The following is a 21,064-nucleotide window of genomic DNA, read 5'->3' as shown; positions in this document are numbered from 1 at the left end:
TTAAACGAATGTTTTAGATTTCAATACACATTTTTTTTTTTTCGCTTTTTTTTAAAGCTCGTCCATATGGACGGCGATAAAAAACCCGCCCTGTTCAAGCTTTGATTTACAATCCTTATCAGCTTCAGAGAATCTAGTGTGGCAACTTCTACGTGGGTAATATGCATCGTCAGGTCCAACCTATACTGCGTCTGTTGCACATAGTCGTGCAAGTCAGAAATCCATCAGAAACCAGTCCAATCATGTATCATTATCAAGGTTTTGACGTGTGTACATTGCCATACATTGCTCAAAACGGTTTGAGCAATCCGGTAGTTTCGTGCCGATATATCGGCACGAAACTACCGGATTTATAATAATAAATAAATAAATAAATTATAAAATACCAACACATTGATTTATAAATCAATGTGTTTTCCACTTAATTCAGTAGCTTGGCTATAATTTTTTTCTGGGAGATTAGACTTGGATGTTGCACCATGTGTGTACTAGTAATAAATGTCATGCTACTTCATTTCAAGGCGTTAATATTATTCAGAGTTTTTGAAGCTCAAGCAAAAAATTCAAGTGGCTTGGGCGTCATACTCCCGAGATATAAAACACGTGAGTGGGGTAGTTCATGATTCCTGCGCGCTCGTTGAAAACACTTCTATTCACGATTCATAGATGGAGAGAGCGGGCGGCAGTTCCGTTTTTTATGATTAAATCAAATTCTAAGTGACTACGCCGAAAACACTTTGATTCCTTTTTATTTAAAATCTACATGCTTTAAGGTAAAATTAATATTTTATTCGGAATCAGCGTTCAAATTAGGTTATGTAACAGGTTAGGTTTCATTTATTTCAAGTCAAAATTTTAACCCGACAAAATCTTCAAAAGCCTAGAACAGGAAAATACATCAGTCGGGCTTATTACATTTAAGGGGGATGTGCTCAAATTCGGATTCTAAATGAGTTGTGCCTTAATTACTGGAAGGTAGATGGCATGACACTTGGATCTCTATAAAATTACCGAAATAAATGAAAATCTAGAGAACATGGGTTGTCAATAAAAAAATTGGTTAAATGGCGTTCCGTTGATATGTATACATATAACGGAAGCTATTCCATACATCTATTAAACCGATAAATTGCAGTTAGTCGCCATTAATGAAAGTACCTTAAGAAATACAGGTTCAAGAATGGAACTTTTGGATTCATTTTACGTCCGATTTTTTACGACTCTTTGCACACGGTCCGTTCAACAGTGCAAACTTCCTTTGGGTAAAACCGTTTCTTTATTCTCACTAATTCTGCTTTTTCTTCGTCTTCAATTGTTCTCGGGTAGCAATCGCCACGTTGAAATAACTGATCCATCCGAGTGGAAACTATCATAAAGCATCCACTATAATATTATAGCGGCCGAGTGGAAATGCATCAACATATTTTATGTCGGTAGGAAGGAACGTACGGTTGTATAATAGTAAGACAAATAGGAGAACTTGACCGCAGCGACGCTGCTGCAATTCTCTTTTGCTTATTTATTTATATTAGGAACAGGGGCAGAGACCACAGATGCTATGCAGCTATTGATGAGCCGTTCAACTCCCCAACGAGACCTGAAGAATGTCAACGACCACTCGACCGTCATTGCAGTCCCAAAACGCCCGTGAAATCGGCGGCTAAATTAGCGCGTCGCGCATATTCCGGATGGGACCATCCAGTTTATCCGGCTATAGTTCCCCCTTGTGTGCGTGAGTGGTCGACGGAAAGCGATAGGGAAAATAAGCAGACCAGGAATGAAAAAAAAAAAAAATCATCCAACAGGAAAAGGCTGGACAAGCCGATTAAAGGTGATGAACGATCCTCGGGATTGACGGCGGCCGAAATGGGTGTACGTGATAACTGTTTATTTGCATTGCAGTGGGATAGAAAAGAAATGTAAAAAGGAAGGCAACAATGTGGGGGACAAAGAGGGTAAAGCCACCTGACGCTGGCTGTGATGGCCAATGGGTTCCGTATGGCTGGCCGGCCACCAATTTGGGTTCATCCACCACCACTCAAAAATATAAAACGAAATTGAAATAGTTTTTTTTTTTTTTTTTTCAATGGAAGGGCGTAAGACCCTTTCGGACGGCGAGGGATTTTTGAACCTGTTGTTTTTTTGTTTTTTCATTCCTTTTTGCGGTAAACATACTTAACTGGGTAGAAAGGTTTAACTAGAACAGCTGTTGTCGCGCAGGTTCCAGCAGGAAAAGCAGGATCATTTACTTACAATATCCTCGACATTAGTTTTTTTTTTTTTTTTTTGCCATTCATTTCAATTACTAAGCTCAATGGGCGGGCTTTACAATGTTCCAACTGATTGTTCTTAGAAACATTTTGCCTGTACAAGCCCCTCAGGTTTCTTCCGTCTTTCTCTTGCCCATAATTGAACACGCACTCGGCTGACAAGTTCCTAATGGACGCCTGTTTGATTTAATTCAAGAAACCTCTTGAAGCATAACATCACAGCATTTCGTTTTCGGTCATCAATTCCGGTAAGGATTAACGGTTTTCTTGCTTATGTGTTTAGTGTTAATTTTCGAATTCTTTTGGAAAATAAAGCAAATGAATAAGCCAAACATCTTGCGTCACGAAATGTATTCTAAACTCGACGTTATCTATTCAAAATTAGGGAAAACCAAATCACTTGTCCAAACGACACTACTTAAGTCTTAAAATCCCATCGGATTATGTATTGTTATCGAAGACTAAAAACGTTGACCTCAATCAAACAGCAGAGTTTCTGATAAAACAGAAGGAAAATCCCAAAATTGATTTTATTTCAATTTTCATTCCGGTCGTTCTGACACTTTGTAACCACAAACGGAACAATCGCCGCATTTCTCGCCGATATTCTCGTTCTTTTGGGATAGGTGCATATCGACAAGTTATTTCCTATTGTTTCTGACGGAATTGTGGTCTTTTTGCCATGGTGTTATACCAACTAAGCGACACCGAAAGCCAATGACTTTCTTGACGTGGCTTTTCTCGCCTCTATATCTTTATCCCGTTGATTTTCTCTTATTATTATATAATTAGATTTTTCGGCTGGCTTTGTACCTATGGGCAAGGTTTTCCTTCTTCCGGGGTAAGAGGCATCGGTGACCACCGCTCAGTGCATACGATCGCGATTACGATTACCAAATCATCAAGTGCTGCATCAGTTGATGCAATAACCATCTCGACACCGTGGTTCATTCCGTACTGAAACGGTCTTAGATAAACCACCCGCGTACGCATACGTAATTCTCTATCGATATCATCTTTCATTTGCTTTTCTCTTTCACCGCACATGTGATCGTTATCGCACTCTCCATCGATTGCATACAGCGCATCCTTTACCACAACATAAAATTTACCAGTAACCGTGTCCTATAGTAGATTGATCATCATCTTGACACAGCTTTCAATACATTTAAACATTGTAGAGAGAGCCAACATTTCAATAGACGATTGTTCCTATGGTTTGGTATAGATAAGAACAGAAAGTGAGCATCAGCGTTTCAATTGTGGACTTTCCATTGGTTTGGCTGATCGTTCCCTCCTTAAAGTTGTAATTTCTATTAAATTGTCTTCCCTTCTTTTTTTTTCTTTTTTCTTTACGGATGGTGGCCAATTACGTTACTACGGTGTGCGTATCCATTGCCTCTGAATCTCTCTTTAAAAAAAAAATTGGTAATAGAAACGATACGGGTTCAACAGAGTGAGGGGGGAAGTTGGTGAGGCGTGGCGTTCAACTTCATCAGCGTTATGACACGTGGAAAACGATGGGGTGCGCGTGCCGTTAAAAATTTTACGACTGACCCAATTGGTGATTTATTCAGAAGGCAGTGAACATACTGCGCCAAGGAAGCAGAAGAACGCGCTTGATTCGGTCTGAATAAATTTCTAAAAGAAGGCGACGGTGTACTGCTGGTTGAGTCCTGTAAAAACGCGAACGTAACACAACTCTCTTTAATAAAACAATAAAAACAATAAAACAAAATGAAAAAGGAAAAAAAATAACGTGAAAGATATAATAACGACGGGAATTATGCATCCCTTGGTGGAAATGTGACCGAAATGAAATCGACACTGTTAGACGAAAATGGTGCCGACGATCTCGTGGAGTTCAGCAAGAAAGATGTATAGGCGCGCTATAATCTAGCCATGGAAAAAGATATTTGTGTTCGACCTGATGGGAAAAAAAAAGAAATTCAGTGATAAAACGGGTTTTCTCGTTCAGATCTAAGAATTCTTTGGGGAAACATTTAACATTCAATAAGTCAGCAAGGGAGGAGGGAACTGCGCGACCTTTTTTTATTCAAACGTTTAGTCTAAACGTTTATACAACAGCTGCTTTAGGGAAATCAACTTACCGACACGCCAGAGTTTCGCAGTCGACCTGGAAAAAGAGAGGAGAGATCATGTCATAACACTTTTAGGAACTGTGGGGCTCGCGTCATTGAGTAAACCAGGCACGCTCTTGCTCTATAGACTTTAGCGACTGTACTATCCTTTTGCGTCGTTTTCCGGTCGTTTTCATCTGCGCCTCATTTGAATTTCAACGAGCTTCAATGAATAAACGGTATATATATATATATAGACACTGAGCTGTATATGCTACGTTTTGAAGCAGTATCTAATATACCAGTGCAAGCGATGATAACGGGTTGACTGGAAGGGGAGAGTTGGGGAAGAGGAAATAGCTGATGACATTAGTCGTACGACAATTGCTACCTTGTCGCAACAACGCGACTCGGACTGATGTATGTGATTATGGATTGACAGATATATAGCTTTTGCTGACATACAACTGGCAATCATGACCCTCCCCCGTCCCCAATCACGTTAGATACATCACGTTGAACTCCTCCGGTTCCCTCCTCTCTTAATCTTCCGTGTCTGTGCGTCTTTAACAGGCACACACATTCTCCGTCTGTCCCTCCCCACCATTTACGAATCCAACAGCGAATGCCCCAAAATTTAGTTGTTCTTCTTGTTCCATGTCAAAATGTTCAATCTAACGGACTCCACGGTCCCGAGACGACCATTATTTCACAGTTAGTTTCATCGCAATTCAGTTTGATTGAAGATGACGGACGATTGGCAGGAGGGGCGTACACAAAAAAATAAGGGAAGCCTTAAGTATGATTGTTTTACTTACAGTACACACAATAATAAGTCATCCTCGTATCTATTACCTAAAAAAACATTCCCCTTCTCTTCGCTGATTGGGCCTTGACTGTCTCAGGCGCAACAGCGACGCGTTATACAACTAGCTATTAATCCGTACCGTTTCAACATATTAGACACGTAGCACGCGACGTCGCTTGCTAGGATTCGCCATCATCAGCAAGCAGTGTAAACCTATATCCTCTGAATCCTTTGCTTTCTATTAGCTGCTGTAAGTATGTCCTGTTTTGGTATTAATGTGCACGTAAGGTTTCTAACGTTCAATGACTTTAGACTCATCCTCAACTCCCTGCTGTTGTTCAACTAGCCGTGTTGGAACGAAATGAGCAATCGGTTCCACAATCGGCATCCTATACGTTATCAAGAATTCTTTTTTTTTTCAAAATTGTCTTACAATTGTCGAGAGCAACGAATCGTTGACTGAAGACGTTTGAACGAAAATAGCGACGAGGTAAAAACCCACTGATGCAATCCAATCCAGTTCTTTTAGTAATATACCATCACAAACCGATTCAATGGAAGACATCTAGTATATCTTGCTAACCAATGTTGCAATAAATGATCCAGTTGCACGTTCATCGTGCGATAAAAAATTCAACATGATGTAAAAATAAAAACACACACAAAAAAAGGAACTGGAGAAACAACAACCTAAAGAGCCAATAATATATATAGCGAAGTGAAAGCGCAGCAAAGAATCTTTTCTATATAGTTTAAGAATTGTAGAATGATGACAGACATCTACATTTCCTACCACATACTTATTTTGACGGTGTACCTTGGCAGTGTGTGTACATCATATACAATGTATGTCCATACAATATTTACGTGAGCCTCTACGTGAAAAAGCAGTACATGGTAAATGTAGAAGAATATTACTCCAACCCCTATGTATATTGCTGCACCTTTTTTTTTTTTCTTTTTAAAGGGTGAAAGTAATAGACAAGCAACAGACGTCGAGATGAGGCGTCGTCTCATCCAGCCGTTGTGTGGGAAGAACAGCACATGTCTATGTGCTGCTTTGATAGAGCGCGGTAATACACCTCTTTTCTATATCCGCTTCCTTCCTTTAGTTTTTCTTGTTTTTGTTTCCTATATACAGTGCGTGTATTTTGTTTTATTCCACCCTCTTCTCCTATTACGCCTCTCGCATTTCGATACCACCTTTCCAACCGAAAACATTCGCCTCACTTGATGGATGACTCGGCAGAAGCTCGAAAAAAGATATTTATAAGAGAACCTCATATATATAGTCCCCCCCAGACGAGCGTCGTCATCACCCTCAAGCCTTCAACGAACCATAGAACACATTGTCGTAATTAATATTGATATTTTCAAAATCGATTTAGCTATTCAGACCAATATGAATATTAACGCGGTAAAGAAGGGTGCGCGCATCAACTTTGTGTTGTCACAGACTGGTGGGGGGATAGTTAAACATCATAATAAAAACTAGCAGAGAATTTCATGCTTTTTTCAAACGAACTCTTCGACTCTAAATGCCGCAGTCGAGGGCGACAGATAGCCAACGGGATTCAACAATAGCCGCTTATTGCCAGCGCATACCACAGACGCCATGTTTAACCAGACAGCTCTGACGGTCCATCAACATGCCGATCCTTTGTAGAAAGAAAGACGGCCTTTTTACTGTGGGGATACAGCACGGGAATCCATCCGGTGATGCCTCGCTGCGCGGATTTCTAATCTGTGGTTCATTTATTATCCAGTAAGACCAGAATGAGAGCCGAGAGCGTGTCGTCGTCTACAATTCACGAGCGTCGTCACTTTCCCAGCATCGACTGGCACAGGGAAAAAGGGGAATAAAACGATCCTGCAGAATAGGGGGACTAGATGAGACGCCCCCTTTTTTTCTGCTTTAGTTTGGGATCATTTATTATCTTTTGCTTGGATTGTAATAACCTCAACCCCACTGAATTCCACTCCGTGTGGAAGTCTTCCTTTACACTCTCATCCTTTCACGTCGTTCAATCACATCGTAATAGACCTTACACTACAGCTTGATAAAGCTGGCATAGTTCATATGTCTTCAAGTAAAAAAGACCCATATTGCTGCTGTCATTTGGTACGCACGTGTTAGCGACACGCGTTAAATCGACTGTTGTAAAACAATCACGAACATACACAATGGCACTGGACAAAAATGCAATAATCGCGAAGCCCGGTACTGCCAGCATACACACCGATTTAAAAAATTTTACATGTATATACGTATATAAAGAAATGTAAAGTCTATAAATGTATAATGCGTATCCCGTAAGCATGTCCCATAAGTTTGGGTTGTGCAAACAGTTTGTTATCTGAGCGAATATAGACACACATTTTCTGATGTTGATGACGCACGACTGATGACGCACGGACGTCACAGTAACACCTCCATGTCCGTGAATATCTATTTATTGAGGCTTAAGATCAAAATTGGGACGGATTAAAGTTCTGAAATCGTAGCTAGCAGCGAACTATATTCCAACTTAAGACATTAAAAGCTTCCTTTTTATTTACTTTCCGCATTTTTTCTTTTTAAGCTTTCTACTCAAAAACGTATTGTGACGCACAGTCATCACCGAACAATCATAACCATTAAATAACACGATAAGAGAGAGCCTATAGTACAACATCCATGGATTAGATGTATAATAACTTACTGGCAGACGCAACCGCCGCGGCATTCTGCTTGAAAAATCCCACTTAGACACGTATAGCACGTACAAACATACCCAGAGGCTTTTGTTTTTAGTCTCGGCTATCACGTATTTAGCGAAAAGCTAAACGGACTTGGAAGACCTATTAAGACCGTCCACTATTTCCAGCTGTTCTCGTCAGCAGATTGGATTGCACAAAGTTACGTTTGGCTTTAACTTTTATTTTCTTTCTCCCTTTGCCAGGATTCAAGAAACAAGAATTCACAAGTATACAAGCCTAACAAGGTTTTCGGTGGAGATATTCATCCCTTCAGGCATCTATACGTATATAGATTACAAAGCAATCATCATCTCTTTTGTCTGGTTGCTCATTCTTACTCGGACTCATCTTGTTCTATTACTCTTAGATCCCACTGGGAAGGCATGTAAGGCCTATAATACAGTCCCGGTCAGTTGCTCTCTTCTCATTCTCTTATTACACAATGAAAGAAAACGACTGGACGAGAGGGGGCCGTGAAAAGTCAGTGTCAGGTGTCGACTGTGGATAGAGCAGAGCGCTTGCGGCTAATTCAATTAACTCAATCCTGAAAGGAAAAAAAAGAACGTCGATGTTTATTAGATAGATCATAAGAGACAGAAAGACCTTTTATGCGAATACAAGAGAAGTCTGGCGGCAATAACGACAGGCACGCGTGTAATTCCCTGTTCATCCGTCTCACCCCAGTGGTCAACGCCTTCATCGTTTTCTCCTAATCATTATCGAACTAGACACACTGCTATGGAATATCACAAAGCGTGTGGTACTCGCCAACCACGGTGTCATATTCGAATGTCATATTCAATTCTCTTCCTTGAAAAGAAAACGGATTTTATAATAGGATTGTCAGCTCTACATGAAAAGTTCGGGATTGCTCGACGTGTATAGGCACAGATATAGAACAGAACTCTTTGCTTGACTCGCTTTTTGTCCGCAAAATGGATTTGACACACCCGCTGCTGCTAGAATACACACACTTATGGACTAACCCTCCGTGTTTCCCATCTCCTGTTGCCCACTTGCATCTCGATATTGGATAAAAGTGACGGTATAGCAGCCTCTGCGGTGGTAACCCGACTCTTTTCGCTAGTGTGTCGTTGTTGTATTAGTATAGCTACTTGAGTCTCTACGTGGCAAACGATAACTGGATTGATGGAAAAGGCCCGCAAACCCGCTATAGCTGCTCCTATTTCTTCTTACTCCACTCCACAGATTATAGCGAACCTATAAAAATATAGGAGGCATTCAGACAAATAGATGGAAGACTATATAGAGCGAAAAGAATCAGACTGCGGGGTGTATCTATACGGACGAGGCGTGTGCCGGCCCGGTTCCAGAGCACTGGAACAAAAAAAAAAAAAGGCCCAAGTGAGTGTGCTAATGCGATTGTGGGGAGGACCAGTCAAGTAGACATACACTCGACTGCGTATGTAGTTTAGACATGAACGGAAAAAGAAAAGAGACGTGAGTTCCGGCCCTGCAGGTTATGTGATTTGCTCCTCTGCTTCTCTATATGCTCTCCGTTTTCTTTCGGCTACTTTTTTTTTTTTTTTATATATAAAGCAAAAACAAGACATTCTCTCGCGGGAATTTTCGCAGAGAGGGACTGACTCTTTCTTTTCCGATAGATTTTCACCGATTCAGAGCTACGGCTGACTGTTGGGACCGTCTGCCGACGTTCAACATTGGGCTCGACAGCTGCCAGCCAAAAGCCCCACTTCTTGTTTGACAGCCGCATTCCTTTTTCCCCCTGTTCTATACGCAGTCCGCATTGAACGCCATCACTTCTGTGTTTTACAACAACGCAATATGATGAGTGAGGGTGGGGTTTCTCTTTAGATAATACAACAAAAAGTCCTTGGTAGTTCGGTCTCATACTGCATGTCATTGGCCCATCGAACATTTTCTTTATCCTTTTAATCTTCAAACGTCTTTACGCGATCCTTTGTCAACACATAAGGAGTCCTGCTACCACAAAGAAAGCCTTTTATAATCGTAAACTATCGTCGCCAGCTGCAGGATGGGCTTCAGGATGAACAAAACCGGAAAACGGGAATTTTAAGAAGAGAAAATGGTGAAAGTCAGTGCTGAAGGATGTTGTCATTCTGTCTCATCAGTCAATGAGACAACCGTCATGGATATTAACTGTAAATTGTTGAGGAGATGGAAAGTCTCTGGTCCGTCTCTCAGGTCGTTTAGTTCACCGTATAGGCCGTATAAGAGATCACGCTAGATAAGATTCGAAAGGAAGGCTATATACAAAGCGAAGTAAGCGACATATCCATGTCAACGATATAGTACGGTAGCAATAGTTCTTGTCCGGCGATCCCCTATATTTTGGCGTTGTCCCGTGCGATGCCATCTGTAGCGCCGAGTTTTTTTATATATATATATAATATAAACACAATCTCGATATCACGTTGACATTAGCGCAGATATCGCTCTGATTCCCCATGAGGGATTCTTCTATCCCCCATTTTTTTTCTTTCTATTTTGCCCCTTTTTTTTTCGCAGCAGGAGAACTAGGCAGTCCGTTTTTCTTTGCCCTTCGCTTCTGTACGATATTATTCCTATTTTTTTTTCTGCTGCCCGGGACGCATCAATTATGCATGGCGCAGTATCGTAAGTGTCGTTGGAAGGAGTGCTTGTGTTAGGGAACATAACAGAATTGTTAATAGCAGACAATCAGTCTTTGTCATGACTCTCAAGTGTCGTCGCCCTTTGCTCCGGCTGTTAACGACTCACTGCTAATAGCCCCAGTTTTATTCCCTGCGCTGTCTAGATTGGAGAGAATCGCTAGTGTGTATCCTCTACGCAGGCTTAACGAGCATCCACATGTTGCAGTGATTCTTCATAATTATCACACTCCTGAATGAATAAACGATTTTTAACATTCAAAGAGTAGCGTGTATTTTCATAGGAATAATTTTTTTTTTATTTTGCTTTCGTAATAAGAAGGGAGACGGTTGGCTTCAGAAACGCACACATATAACATCAAGTGTCTTTACATAATTTAGACTGTTTAGTCGCGAATTTGGCTAGACGGTAGGTTTTGAGAGAAACAAATAAACAATAAATTTAATGACAACAACGGTTTTGGAAAGAATGTCTATCCACAAGAGAAATGGAATAAGGGAGAAAGACACAAAGGAAAAGAACAAACAAAAAACAAAAGGAATTTCATTAAAGGATTAGCACTATCTGTGGTATATTTACACAAATACCTATGTTCAAATAGACACCGATAGAAGTAATTAAAACGAACGAAAAATTTAACAACGAAATCACAAATATTTAATTTTTAGGGCTAGACAATCATTGCTGGCTAATGGTTGGTGCGATCAAAGTATACTACGTGACATTATGCGAATTATGCGAGAGATGGAAAAGAGTGCATAACAGACGAGAAAATTATTCACACCCTTGAAAAGCGACGAAATTATATTACACGCAAACAAACGTCGTACTTAACGCATCATTAAAAACTGACGTCATTTTATCTTTTCGTCTGGCAATTTCGAAAAAAACAAACATAACTCAGACGCAATTTAAAGAAAAGACAAAAAGAGTCAATTTCAGGATTACGACTTGCGATCCCAATAGAAATTGGAATTCAAGCCGATTGATTCACTTGTAGCAAATGATGTTTGGCCATGAAATCCTGTTGTTGGCCAATAAATGCAGAATGATTGGTGAGGAAGTTCGGCAGTCCGGCGGCTGCTGCGGCCGCAGCCGCCATTTTGACTTCGCTGCTGTTAATCAAGGCTCTCAAGTGATCTTTATTCGAGGACGAATGGAAGCTGTTGAAATGGGCCAAGGCAGCGGCCACGACAGAAGCCGATGGCGTCGACGCTGCCACAGTGGAATGACCACGATGATGATGCCGATCAGACTGTTGATGATTTTGATGAAGCGCAGCAGAAGCGCTCGATGTAGTGGTTGTAACCACAGCCGTGGCCGTAGTTACGATCGACGATGTCGATGAGTTATTGGACGACGCGGTCGTTTGCTGGTGGGAAGATGTTGTGGCTACAACCGTCGTTGGTGGATAGAGCTCGGCGTGTTGGCTTTCTCGGTGCCGCCGCAGGTCAACTTTGCGCTGAAAAGCTCGTCCGCAATGATCGCAAGCAAACGGTTTGTAGCCGGTGTGCTTCCGCGAGTGAGTGATCAAGTTGGACGATTGACTAAAGGCTTTGCCGCATACTGCGCACTTGTGCGGCTTTTCACCTGCACCCAATCAAATTGTTTACAATTAAAAATATGCCAGGCAATCCTTTTTGTGTGTGTTTTCCTTCGAGACATTCTTTGCAAATAGTAGAGTTTACATTGAACGGAGCATTCTGTTTAAATGTGGACCAAACTGACAGCCGCAACTCGACCGCTCTCTCATTGATTTGATTGGAAAGATCATGTACGTCAATGGTATCAACCCACTTTGAACAAGAGAGAGAGAGAAACTAGTTGAATGAAAATCGTGTCGTATATTTTTAGATTGGGCTGAATAGACCCCGGTTGGTTTTTTTTTATTTGGATTTCTTAATGTAACGGTGGTCGTGTCTCTTTCCTCCGCTGCTTCTATCCTATATATTAATATCTAAAGGGAAAACTACATCTCTGTTGCGAGTGCGTGCGAAACAAAGGGGAAAACAAAGGAAAGAGTCTAAACGATTGGATCAACCGCAATCATTGGCAACAACATATAGCCTATTCCTTCCTATACAGCTGTGCCGTCGTAAAAATCAATCGACAGACTCCCCTTGACGCGTCCCTTTTGCTCCCTCGTCTTTTCTCTCCTCCCTCTCTCTCTTATTAACAAAGTTTTTTTTACGCAAGCATCAGCAATAGACACTATGGCCTCTACTACTAGATCCTAGTCGCAACGTATAGAAGAGAGACCATAACGCAATTACGGTGCCAGCCAATAAGGAAAAGATCAAAGCCAATCAATGTGGGGTGGGTGGGCTAGGAAAACGAAAGACGAGAGCCGTGCCAACCTGCTAACTGCGTGTTTACACACGAACTTTTTAGGTTGCCACGCCATTGCCCAAATGTTTCTTGTCTTCTTTCCTATAGACGCTGGATATGGCTCTTGACTAGCCGTCTGTTGTGATTCCATTTACAGGGACATCAGTTGTGGAAGCGAATAGAAAAGGTACCAGCAGGGAAATCAGTTAGAATAACCACGAACGCTGATGGGTTAGAGGACCTCTATAGCTCTCGGAGATCTTTATAATTGGGTTAACTTTGTGTGTGTGTGTGGAAGCTGTGGGGCTCGGCTTGCGTGCACCCAGTGCGTGTCAAGCCTCGACGGAACTAATATTTGCGCGGCTATACGAGGGAGGGTTGGATGGAAAGAACATCTACAACAGGGTGAAAGCCAGTCAATGTCGAGTGTTTTGCCAGCTCTTCAGATTGTGTCCGTTGTCTGTACTACGATAGAACTTCAACTAGACGAGATACTTTACTTTCTCCCGCTTTAACCAAGTGAATCACACATCAAGTTGATTTGCATGATATAATCCTATAACAGATTTTCTGCCGTCTATTCTAAAATTACTGGAATCAAAAAACAAACAAAAAAACTTTCGCCTACCTGTGTGGATGTAGGTGTGCTTTTTCATGTCGGACTTTTGGTGAAACCTTTTGCCGCAATACTGGCAAGGATATGGGCGGGTGTCCGAATGGATGAGCAGGTGAGTGGATAGCGTCGACGACCGCTTGAACGTCTTGCCGCACTGTCGACACTCGAAAACTTTTTCCGTGTTGTGCAGCGACCTAATTTACGGCGTGAAAAATATAAAAAAAATGACCGTTTCTTTTTATTTTTATGTCATCTGAATTGCTCGACCGAAAATACTATTATTAACAATGCTCTTATCACGTAAAAAACATTTAAGGTCTATAATTCTAAGACTCGTCATGCGCAGCGTGTTCGTGAAATCTTTCCGTCCATAAGTCCGTTCGAATTTCAGGCATCAAACATCAATCAAAACTAAACCAATGTGCCCCAGAAGGAAAAACAATGGTTTAGACTTGAATGAAAGTAAAGCAAAATTCTATCGTTAATTAAATGCTGCCTTTGCATAATGAACAAGTAATTAGATACGAATTTTTGTAAGCTGACTGACCGGCTACAAAATACGGACCGATGCTGATTGAGGCTGATCTCGTGGCCGAATGTCTTGTTGCAGATGTCGCAAGCGAACGGCCTCTTCCCGTTGTGCGAACGACGGGCGTGCACTTCCAGTCCGTGCGGAGTTGAAAACATTTTTTCGCATTTGACGCACGAAAAATCGGCGGATCCGTTCAATCCGTTGGCAACGCTTCCACCGTTAGCACCTGCTGCTCCTCCGGATGCGGATCCTCCGCGCTGATGGAAACATTCCAAAGAGTACGGATGTTGCTGCTGTTGGTTGTTGTTGTGCGGAGGCCGACGGAGGTTAAAGAGAGAATCACTCGTCTGTTGTGATGTTTGCTGGGAAGCTGACGAAGGAAGTCCAATCCCAAACGGAAGGAAATTCGTCCCACCGGGCGAGATGGGACTGAATGGATTTTTATTGGCCAGGTCCGGCGGAAGAAAAGAACCATAGCTAAGCAATGAGAGCCTTCTAGATAAAGCATCGTTCATCCGGCGATTGAGAGCCGTAATGTCGTTGATGTTGCCCAAATTCTTGTAATTTCCAGATGTCTCTCCGATGATGACTACATCTCCCTTAGCCTGTCGATAACTGGCAGACTCGCTCAGCAAGGAGCGGACGCTGAAATTTCGTGTCGTCGACATCTTGTCGCCGGATGAAATGGAAGGCGTAGGACTTGCTGGCTGAGGTGGGGGTGATTCTGCTGTATCCAGGGCGATGGGTCTCCACAACGTAGTCGTCTTAATGACCGTCGTTTGCGGTGCTAATGGCGTCTCTTTCTCATTGCCCAAAAGTCGATCCATCCCGAAGTGGTGATGCGCAGTAATTAGGTCTGAATAGCACACGTCAAACAATTGATATCCCAAAATCAATGACGGTGTTTATTAAAAATGAAAAGCGATTGAAAGTAAAAGATGTTTCCACCAACCTCTAGTAGCTGACTGTTGTGGTTCTGAACAGAGTGGCCGTTCGTCAGTCATTGTCGCAGTCGAGGAGGACCGAGGGCTCAAAAGTGTCTGAACGTTGGGGCGAACAATCATGTCAGTTTGTACCCAGCCCTGGTGACCCTGGCGCTATCAGACAAAAATAAAACCACAGATTATAAACAAAGAAAAATAAAAACCAGTAAAATTATAAATGAAATAAAAGATATCAGATGATTGGACTTTGCAATCTTTAAGACCCCCCCAATGATTTTAACGAGACGGTGACAGTCATTCAGTGACTGTGTTCCTGCTGGTATCATAGTGGACGTCGTCGTTAAACGAGTCCATAGTTCAACGAAATTGTGACATCTTTATTCACCCGACTAATTCTAGCTGTGGACTCGATTAAGCTTCAAAACGTCAAGATTTATCCCAAACACCCTCCTAAATTGTGTCTCATAACCGCATACATCTCGCTGCTGATAAGAATTCACGAGATGGCTCTTATTTTTCAGTGCGCCGAGGAGAAGTGAACGTGACAGGATCAGTTAAACGGGATTGTCGCCGAGCCCGGAGTACGAACAAAAGTTTCCACGATTACGTGCTGTAAATCAATGTTTGTTGCCCCTTTTATAAAAGCATCAACAACGCTAACTTGTGTTCGTTGCTCTAATCAGGATCGTGGTAAACACAAATCTGACGGCCATCAGAATGTACTTTACGCTCGGCTTTTCCTCGGAGGCGGACACACAAAAATCTATGATTTAGCTGTAGGTGTTCTTATCTTCGTGTCAACACACGTGTAAAGCTCTCTCTTTTATTCTCATTCCAACGAGATGTCAGTTTGTTGGGTGTGAATTCTGCTGCACTATACGAGTATATCGAAATATCAACAGGAAAGGGATTCATTCTACGATTAAAGTCACGCGTTTTCTATGACGTTCTCGCGCCATGTTGCCGCAGTCCACCTGTCAAATTTGTACCCTGACAAATCCGAGGGCAACATCGATCGCATTAGAGCCACCTTAAGAAATGCGTAATACATCGATCCAAATGGCTTATTTTTATTTGTTTTTCTTACCTCTACGAGACGGTAGACACGTAACTATCAAACTGGGCCGTTTTATCTCGTAAAGCTGTTGGTGAATCCTGAGGCGCAGATTGTTGTTCAGGGTGGACGTCAAATCGAAGTCGATAAGCGAGGTAGCACAAAAAAAGGGATCACAAACGAATGGTGGATGAAAACCTTCTGAAAAGCTCCACTACAATACGCATAGATTATCTGCTGGACCAGATTGTTCTCACTGGCGATGAAAGGATCAGAAACGGGCGGCAAGTAGGAGGAGATTGACTGCTGCAGTCTTATGAACAGGGAGTCACTGTTTAAGTTGAGTGGCTCGTGAATGTGCGTGAACGTCTAATCAAGTCACAGGCGAGTAGCTCAAGCTTTTGACTTGTCGGATGGATGGTTCACTTTACTTTACAGATGCAACACAAACTCTTCCCTCCTACAGTGCGGAAGCGCTGGCGCAGTGCATCACTCTTCAAATGGATGCTGCAACACTGTCTGGGAGGCAAACTAGCTAAAAGCCGAGGGTCGGAGTAAATAAAGTGAAAGGCAGGGAGGGGTGGGGGGGGTTCGTAAAGATTCACGTCGGTTTTAACTGCAACCCGGCCATCATCCGTTCGCATTTGTTTTCCCCCGTCTGTCGACCGAGAGAAACCCGGGAGCCGAGCTGCGATTGGATGAGCCGGAGGAAAGCGAACAGATCTGGTTGGTGGACTGCCCGTGATTGTTGCCCACCCTTTCTTCCTCCACCACCCTGCGTTATAGGGCCGGCACCCGCCCTTCCTATCTTCTCTCCCACGTTCAAATTGCTTTGCGTGCGTGCGCACGCATCTCATCCACGTCTCCCGCCATGTCCTCTTCCAAACATCGTCCTGGGCATCTCTTTTTTCTCTCTTTGTGTTTCTGCATCTTGTACAGGATCGGGAAAGGGACTGGACGCCCACGTCACTAGTGTAGGAGGTATCGCTTATCTCGTGATTACGTGAGCGCAAAAGGACTATAAACCTTAATGACGGGTTTTTTTGTTTTTTTCGTCTTGACCGAATGAAAACTGGACCCGACTGGTTTCAGGCTTTCTTTGCTCAACTGATATCTTACCTTGTGTACTTGGCTGGGTCGTCTCTTTTTTTTTTTTTTTTGACGTTTTTTTCCAGATTTTATTGCTTGTTTGTTGACACTGTATTTTGACTTGCTTTTTTTATTTCGATACTGACTACAAGATTGAGATAGGACGGACCAAATCACTCGGCACAAAACAAGGACATACTTGATCCCTCCACCAACACAAACATACGTCATTCGAAGTCGTTTCAACGTTGCAATCTCACGTGCTACAAAAAAACGAATGCGGGTGATGACACCATCATTACTGCATGCAAGTTTTGAACGTTACGATGATAAAGCAGAGCATGTTTGCATTTTCAGAATGCGAGACCGTTATGATTTGGCCCCACCATTATGCGAACGTGTTTTCCCTTATACCGTCCGATATCTCAAATCATTGGCCATTACCATACCTGTTCTCATGAATATGGAAATATTCTGAGCGGAATCAATTCTTGCACGTTTTCTCTACGAATTGGTAATAAATCAAATTTTATTTCCAACATAGAATAACGAATAGTTTTTGCGTTCTGATTGAAAAATCGATAGGTGATAGAACTCTCGGGCGTTTAACAACATCATCAACTTTGCGTTCTTTTTTATTTCATTTTTATTCTAATACATTTCTTTTCCTTTTGTTTTGTAAAGCATTGCCTTATTTTCTCCTTATTTTCTCCTTTTTTTAAAGGACATTTTAGAAGAGCGATGAACGATCAAGCGAATCATTTCCTGCTCCGCTGGAGGACACCTGGTCGGAGCTAAATGACCCGGACCGGTAGACGGCGATGAGCTCGTTACCTGCACAATCTGCGACCCGTTTTTTTTTTTTCCCCTCTTTTCTTTTTATTCCTTTCTGACCAAAAACTCGTTATTCCAGAGTCTACAAGTTCAATGTGCAGAAGAAGAATTGGACACTGTTGCGCTGCTGGCTCCTATATACGTTTCCCCTTGCAGTCGGTTTCGCTCCGTTGGCACAACCAGCCACGAAAGCAATAAGGTAAACAGGGGACTAAACTCCAGCAGTTCAAATTTCATTCACTTAATGTATTTATTTATTTTGTGTACTATGTGTGCGTATTTTTTCGTGCGACTTATCCAGCGTTTGAAGCCAATCAGCAGCAATTATAAGCCGAAACATTTCCAGTTCGTTAATGTATTGAAACAAATTAAGTATTTTTTTGTTGTATTATTATTTTCTTTTGTTAATTCTTTATCGTTCTTTTGAACCTTAGTTAAGAATTTAATAAGCAAAACTTGAACGCTTGCTTAGATTCAAACGGTGTATAACCGGTGCGTAACGCACGGTCGTTGAGTCGTTCAGACGTTGTACTCTGTACGAACATATTTAGTACATCACAAATGTGTGATAATTATAGAGGCAAATGATGACATTGTTTGGCTGAGTTGATTCCAGGCACGCGGACATTGATCCTATATACGTGTTCGCCTTGTGTCTCCCCTTGTTCTTATAGCTCCGCATAGACAACAGCAATTACACGAATGTCTTCAAGTGCAACGACGTTGTTTACGACTGGCGTGTTGATGGTGTTCATGGCCTTTTGGTGCGTTCCACTCGGCAGGGCTCAAACGTACGACAGATGCCAACTCGCCAGCGATTTACTCCACAAGTACAAACTGCCGGCCAATCAAATCTCTCAGTGTACGTTGTCCTGATTTTGTGATGATTTTCTTTTTCGTATTTCTATCACGGAACAATGAAAGTAGCTCTACAAAGCGTGATGTTCTCATTGATTTTTATGGACGAGGAAATCGGGACGCTATTTGCAGTGCTCAAATCTATGCAACGATTGAACTAATGATTTCTTCTTTCTACCTTCGTTTTTTTTTTCTTTGCTTTTTCGTGCTGATAATTATTTGATTGCTCTTTGACGGTTACCGTTACATTGATGCACGCAGGGATTTGCCTTGTGCGCTGGGAAAGTAATTTCAACACGTCTGCCATCGGCTCTCTCAACGCGGATGGCTCTCTCGATCATGGATTGTTCCAGATTTCCGACTTGTATTGGTGCGATCACGCACAGGGCATGGATAGCGCCTGTGGTATCACTTGTGAAGGTATCTTTGTCTTTATTCATCATGGAAATCGATTTCCTCATCTCAATCCCTTCGCCAGCAAAAATGTATTAAAACGCAATTCTTTAATTTAACTATCAGACCTAAGGAACGAGGACATTAAAGACGACGTCATTTGCGCCAAGCGAATCTTCCGGCAACATCAGCACTTGACGGGAAATGGCTTCAACGCGTGGTACGTATTTAAAAGCCATTTTTTTTCTTTCCCCTTTCGTTTCTTGTTTATATTTTTTGTTTCTTTTTTTATTATTATTATCGTTTTATTTTGTACAATTCAATAACGATCTACGAAAAAGTATTTAATGGCTAGTTATTTGTTTTTTTGTAATTATAAAAAAAAATTTCCAACTCGAATTGATACTAGAAAACTCTTACACGTTAAAACAAATTTATTGGACGCTAACGATAAGACTTTCTGTGTGGCCCTTTAAGTTTTTTTTTCTTGTTTTTATTCATTTTTCCTCATTCAGCTTTTTTTTCTGTGCAGAAAAACAAATTTTAAGTTTCTCATTTTAAAAAAAAGGAAAAAATAAGTAAGAAATTAAGCGAACTATAGACCACAATTATAACATAAAGAAAAGAGCATTAGAGCGCAATTCTGTGTTCTTTTTTAAACGCTCAGTGCAACGCTCCTGACGCAATATAGTCGGAAAGTCAACAAAGAAGTGCTTGGTTGGCTTCTCTTTCAGCTACTAGTTTGGAAACTGGCCAATAAGGTACCAAAACACACACATTGACGATCGTAGTATAAATCAATAAACGTCCCCATCTCAACCATTAAAAAAAAATTATTTAATTCTTCTTGAAAACGTGTACGCAATTCCAACTTTATCGTTTTACAGCCCTTTTTCTAGTTATCAGTTCAAAGATTTATACAATATCGAATGAACGTATAGATTAACATTTGAAGGAGAAACTGCGTGAAGCAGTTCTCCACGAACCACCAGAAAACATTTCGTGAATGTCGGACATGATTTTCAACTGGAGGATGACGGAATCAGCGTGTCAAAGACCGCGAAAGTGAGACATTACAAGTGTTGCATTTGCTGCTTGACAGCAATTGAAGGGCAACCGTGTACGGTGTTTTTATTACATCATGCCTTCCTTTTTATTATACGGCTCTCTGGCTAGTGAATAATGGTTACAGGAATTCCATTCTGATCTGTTTTTTTTTCATTTGTTCTTTTTCTTTTTCGTCGGTTTCTAATACGTCGTGCATTGCAGGGTGGCGTGGAAGCTTCACTGTCAGGGAGATACGGATTCTTACACGGCCGATTGTACTACTACTAAAGGTAGCCCATCACTGGCCAACGATTCGTCGGGCGCCGATCGGGAGCGGAAACCGCAATCGTCCGCTCAACCAGAAAACCCGCAACAGCAGCAACCCAACTGGCTATGGTCCCCGTTCAGTCAACCAATTCCGACCGGTTGGCTATTCTTTTTGGGCACAAAAATAAAGTAACAGAGAAAGAACAGAAAATAAAACGATGCTTATAGAAAGAGAGTATCTGTACATGTCTAAAAAAAAAATATTTTCATGAGGCTTGCAGTACACGTATGGTTATTTGCCATAACATACTTTTATTCTTTGTGTGTGTGTGTGTGTGAAGAGAAAGAGATAAAAAGCGCTTGCGCGCTGATTACTAGAAGCGGAATGCGGAACATGCACCTCTTCTCTTGTCACACATACATCATCGAATAAAAGCTTCACTCCATTCCACCGCTGCTTTTCGAACAGTCTCACCTTCCACTGATGTGTAACAGCAAACGGGTGACGGAGTTGATGGTATATCTTCAATCGGCATGAGAAGGGAAGCAGGTGTAATTCATCCCACGACA

At 41.7% G+C, this 21,064-nt stretch overlaps 2 protein-coding genes across 10 annotated transcripts; one reads left to right on the top strand and one right to left on the bottom strand.

The window, feature by feature from the left end:
• Positions 1 to 10,779: 10,779 nt before the first annotated feature.
• LOC116918028 (zinc finger protein 16) lies at positions 10,780 to 17,256 on the bottom strand. 2 transcript variants are annotated; one of them, XM_032923677.2, is made up of 5 exons: positions 16,040 to 17,256; positions 14,961 to 15,105; positions 14,042 to 14,864; positions 13,489 to 13,670; positions 10,780 to 12,122 (listed from the first exon to the last, which is right to left on the bottom strand). In XM_032923677.2, the coding sequence occupies exons 2-5, from the start codon at positions 15,070 to 15,072 to the stop codon at positions 11,509 to 11,511; spliced, it is 1,731 nt and encodes a 576-aa protein (XP_032779568.2). In that variant the 5' UTR covers positions 15,073 to 15,105; positions 16,040 to 17,256; the 3' UTR covers positions 10,780 to 11,508. The 2 variants fall into 2 exon arrangements, with proteins under 2 accessions (XP_032779568.2, XP_032779567.2); XM_032923676.2 differs by having other exon boundaries at positions 14,024 to 14,864; positions 16,040 to 17,174.
• Positions 15,264 to 20,729, top strand: LOC116918029 (lysozyme C II). Of its 8 annotated transcripts, none has more exons than XM_045168830.1 (8): positions 15,264 to 15,564; positions 15,636 to 15,728; positions 17,820 to 18,128; positions 18,231 to 18,284; positions 18,604 to 18,791; positions 19,049 to 19,207; positions 19,307 to 19,400; positions 20,450 to 20,729. In XM_045168830.1, exons 5-8 carry the CDS (start codon positions 18,632 to 18,634, stop codon positions 20,685 to 20,687), a joined length of 651 nt encoding a protein of 216 aa, XP_045024765.1. In that variant the 5' UTR covers positions 15,264 to 15,564; positions 15,636 to 15,728; positions 17,820 to 18,128; positions 18,231 to 18,284; positions 18,604 to 18,631; the 3' UTR covers positions 20,688 to 20,729. The 8 variants fall into 8 exon arrangements, with proteins under 8 accessions (XP_045024765.1, XP_045024766.1, XP_045024767.1 ...); XM_045168832.1 differs by lacking the exons at positions 15,264 to 15,564; positions 15,636 to 15,728 and adding exons at positions 17,248 to 17,378; positions 17,453 to 17,609 and having other exon boundaries at positions 18,240 to 18,284; XM_045168833.1 differs by lacking the exons at positions 15,264 to 15,564; positions 15,636 to 15,728 and adding exons at positions 17,248 to 17,378; positions 17,453 to 17,609 and having other exon boundaries at positions 18,546 to 18,791.
• Positions 20,730 to 21,064: the final 335 nt, after the last annotated feature.

Source organism: Daphnia magna, linkage group LG2, assembly GCF_020631705.1.
Source record: "Daphnia magna isolate NIES linkage group LG2, ASM2063170v1.1, whole genome shotgun sequence".
Classification (NCBI taxonomy): Eukaryota; Metazoa; Arthropoda; class Branchiopoda; order Diplostraca; family Daphniidae; genus Daphnia; species Daphnia magna.
Note: the sequence above shows the minus strand (reverse complement) of the source record. Positions and strands in the feature narration are given on the sequence as shown.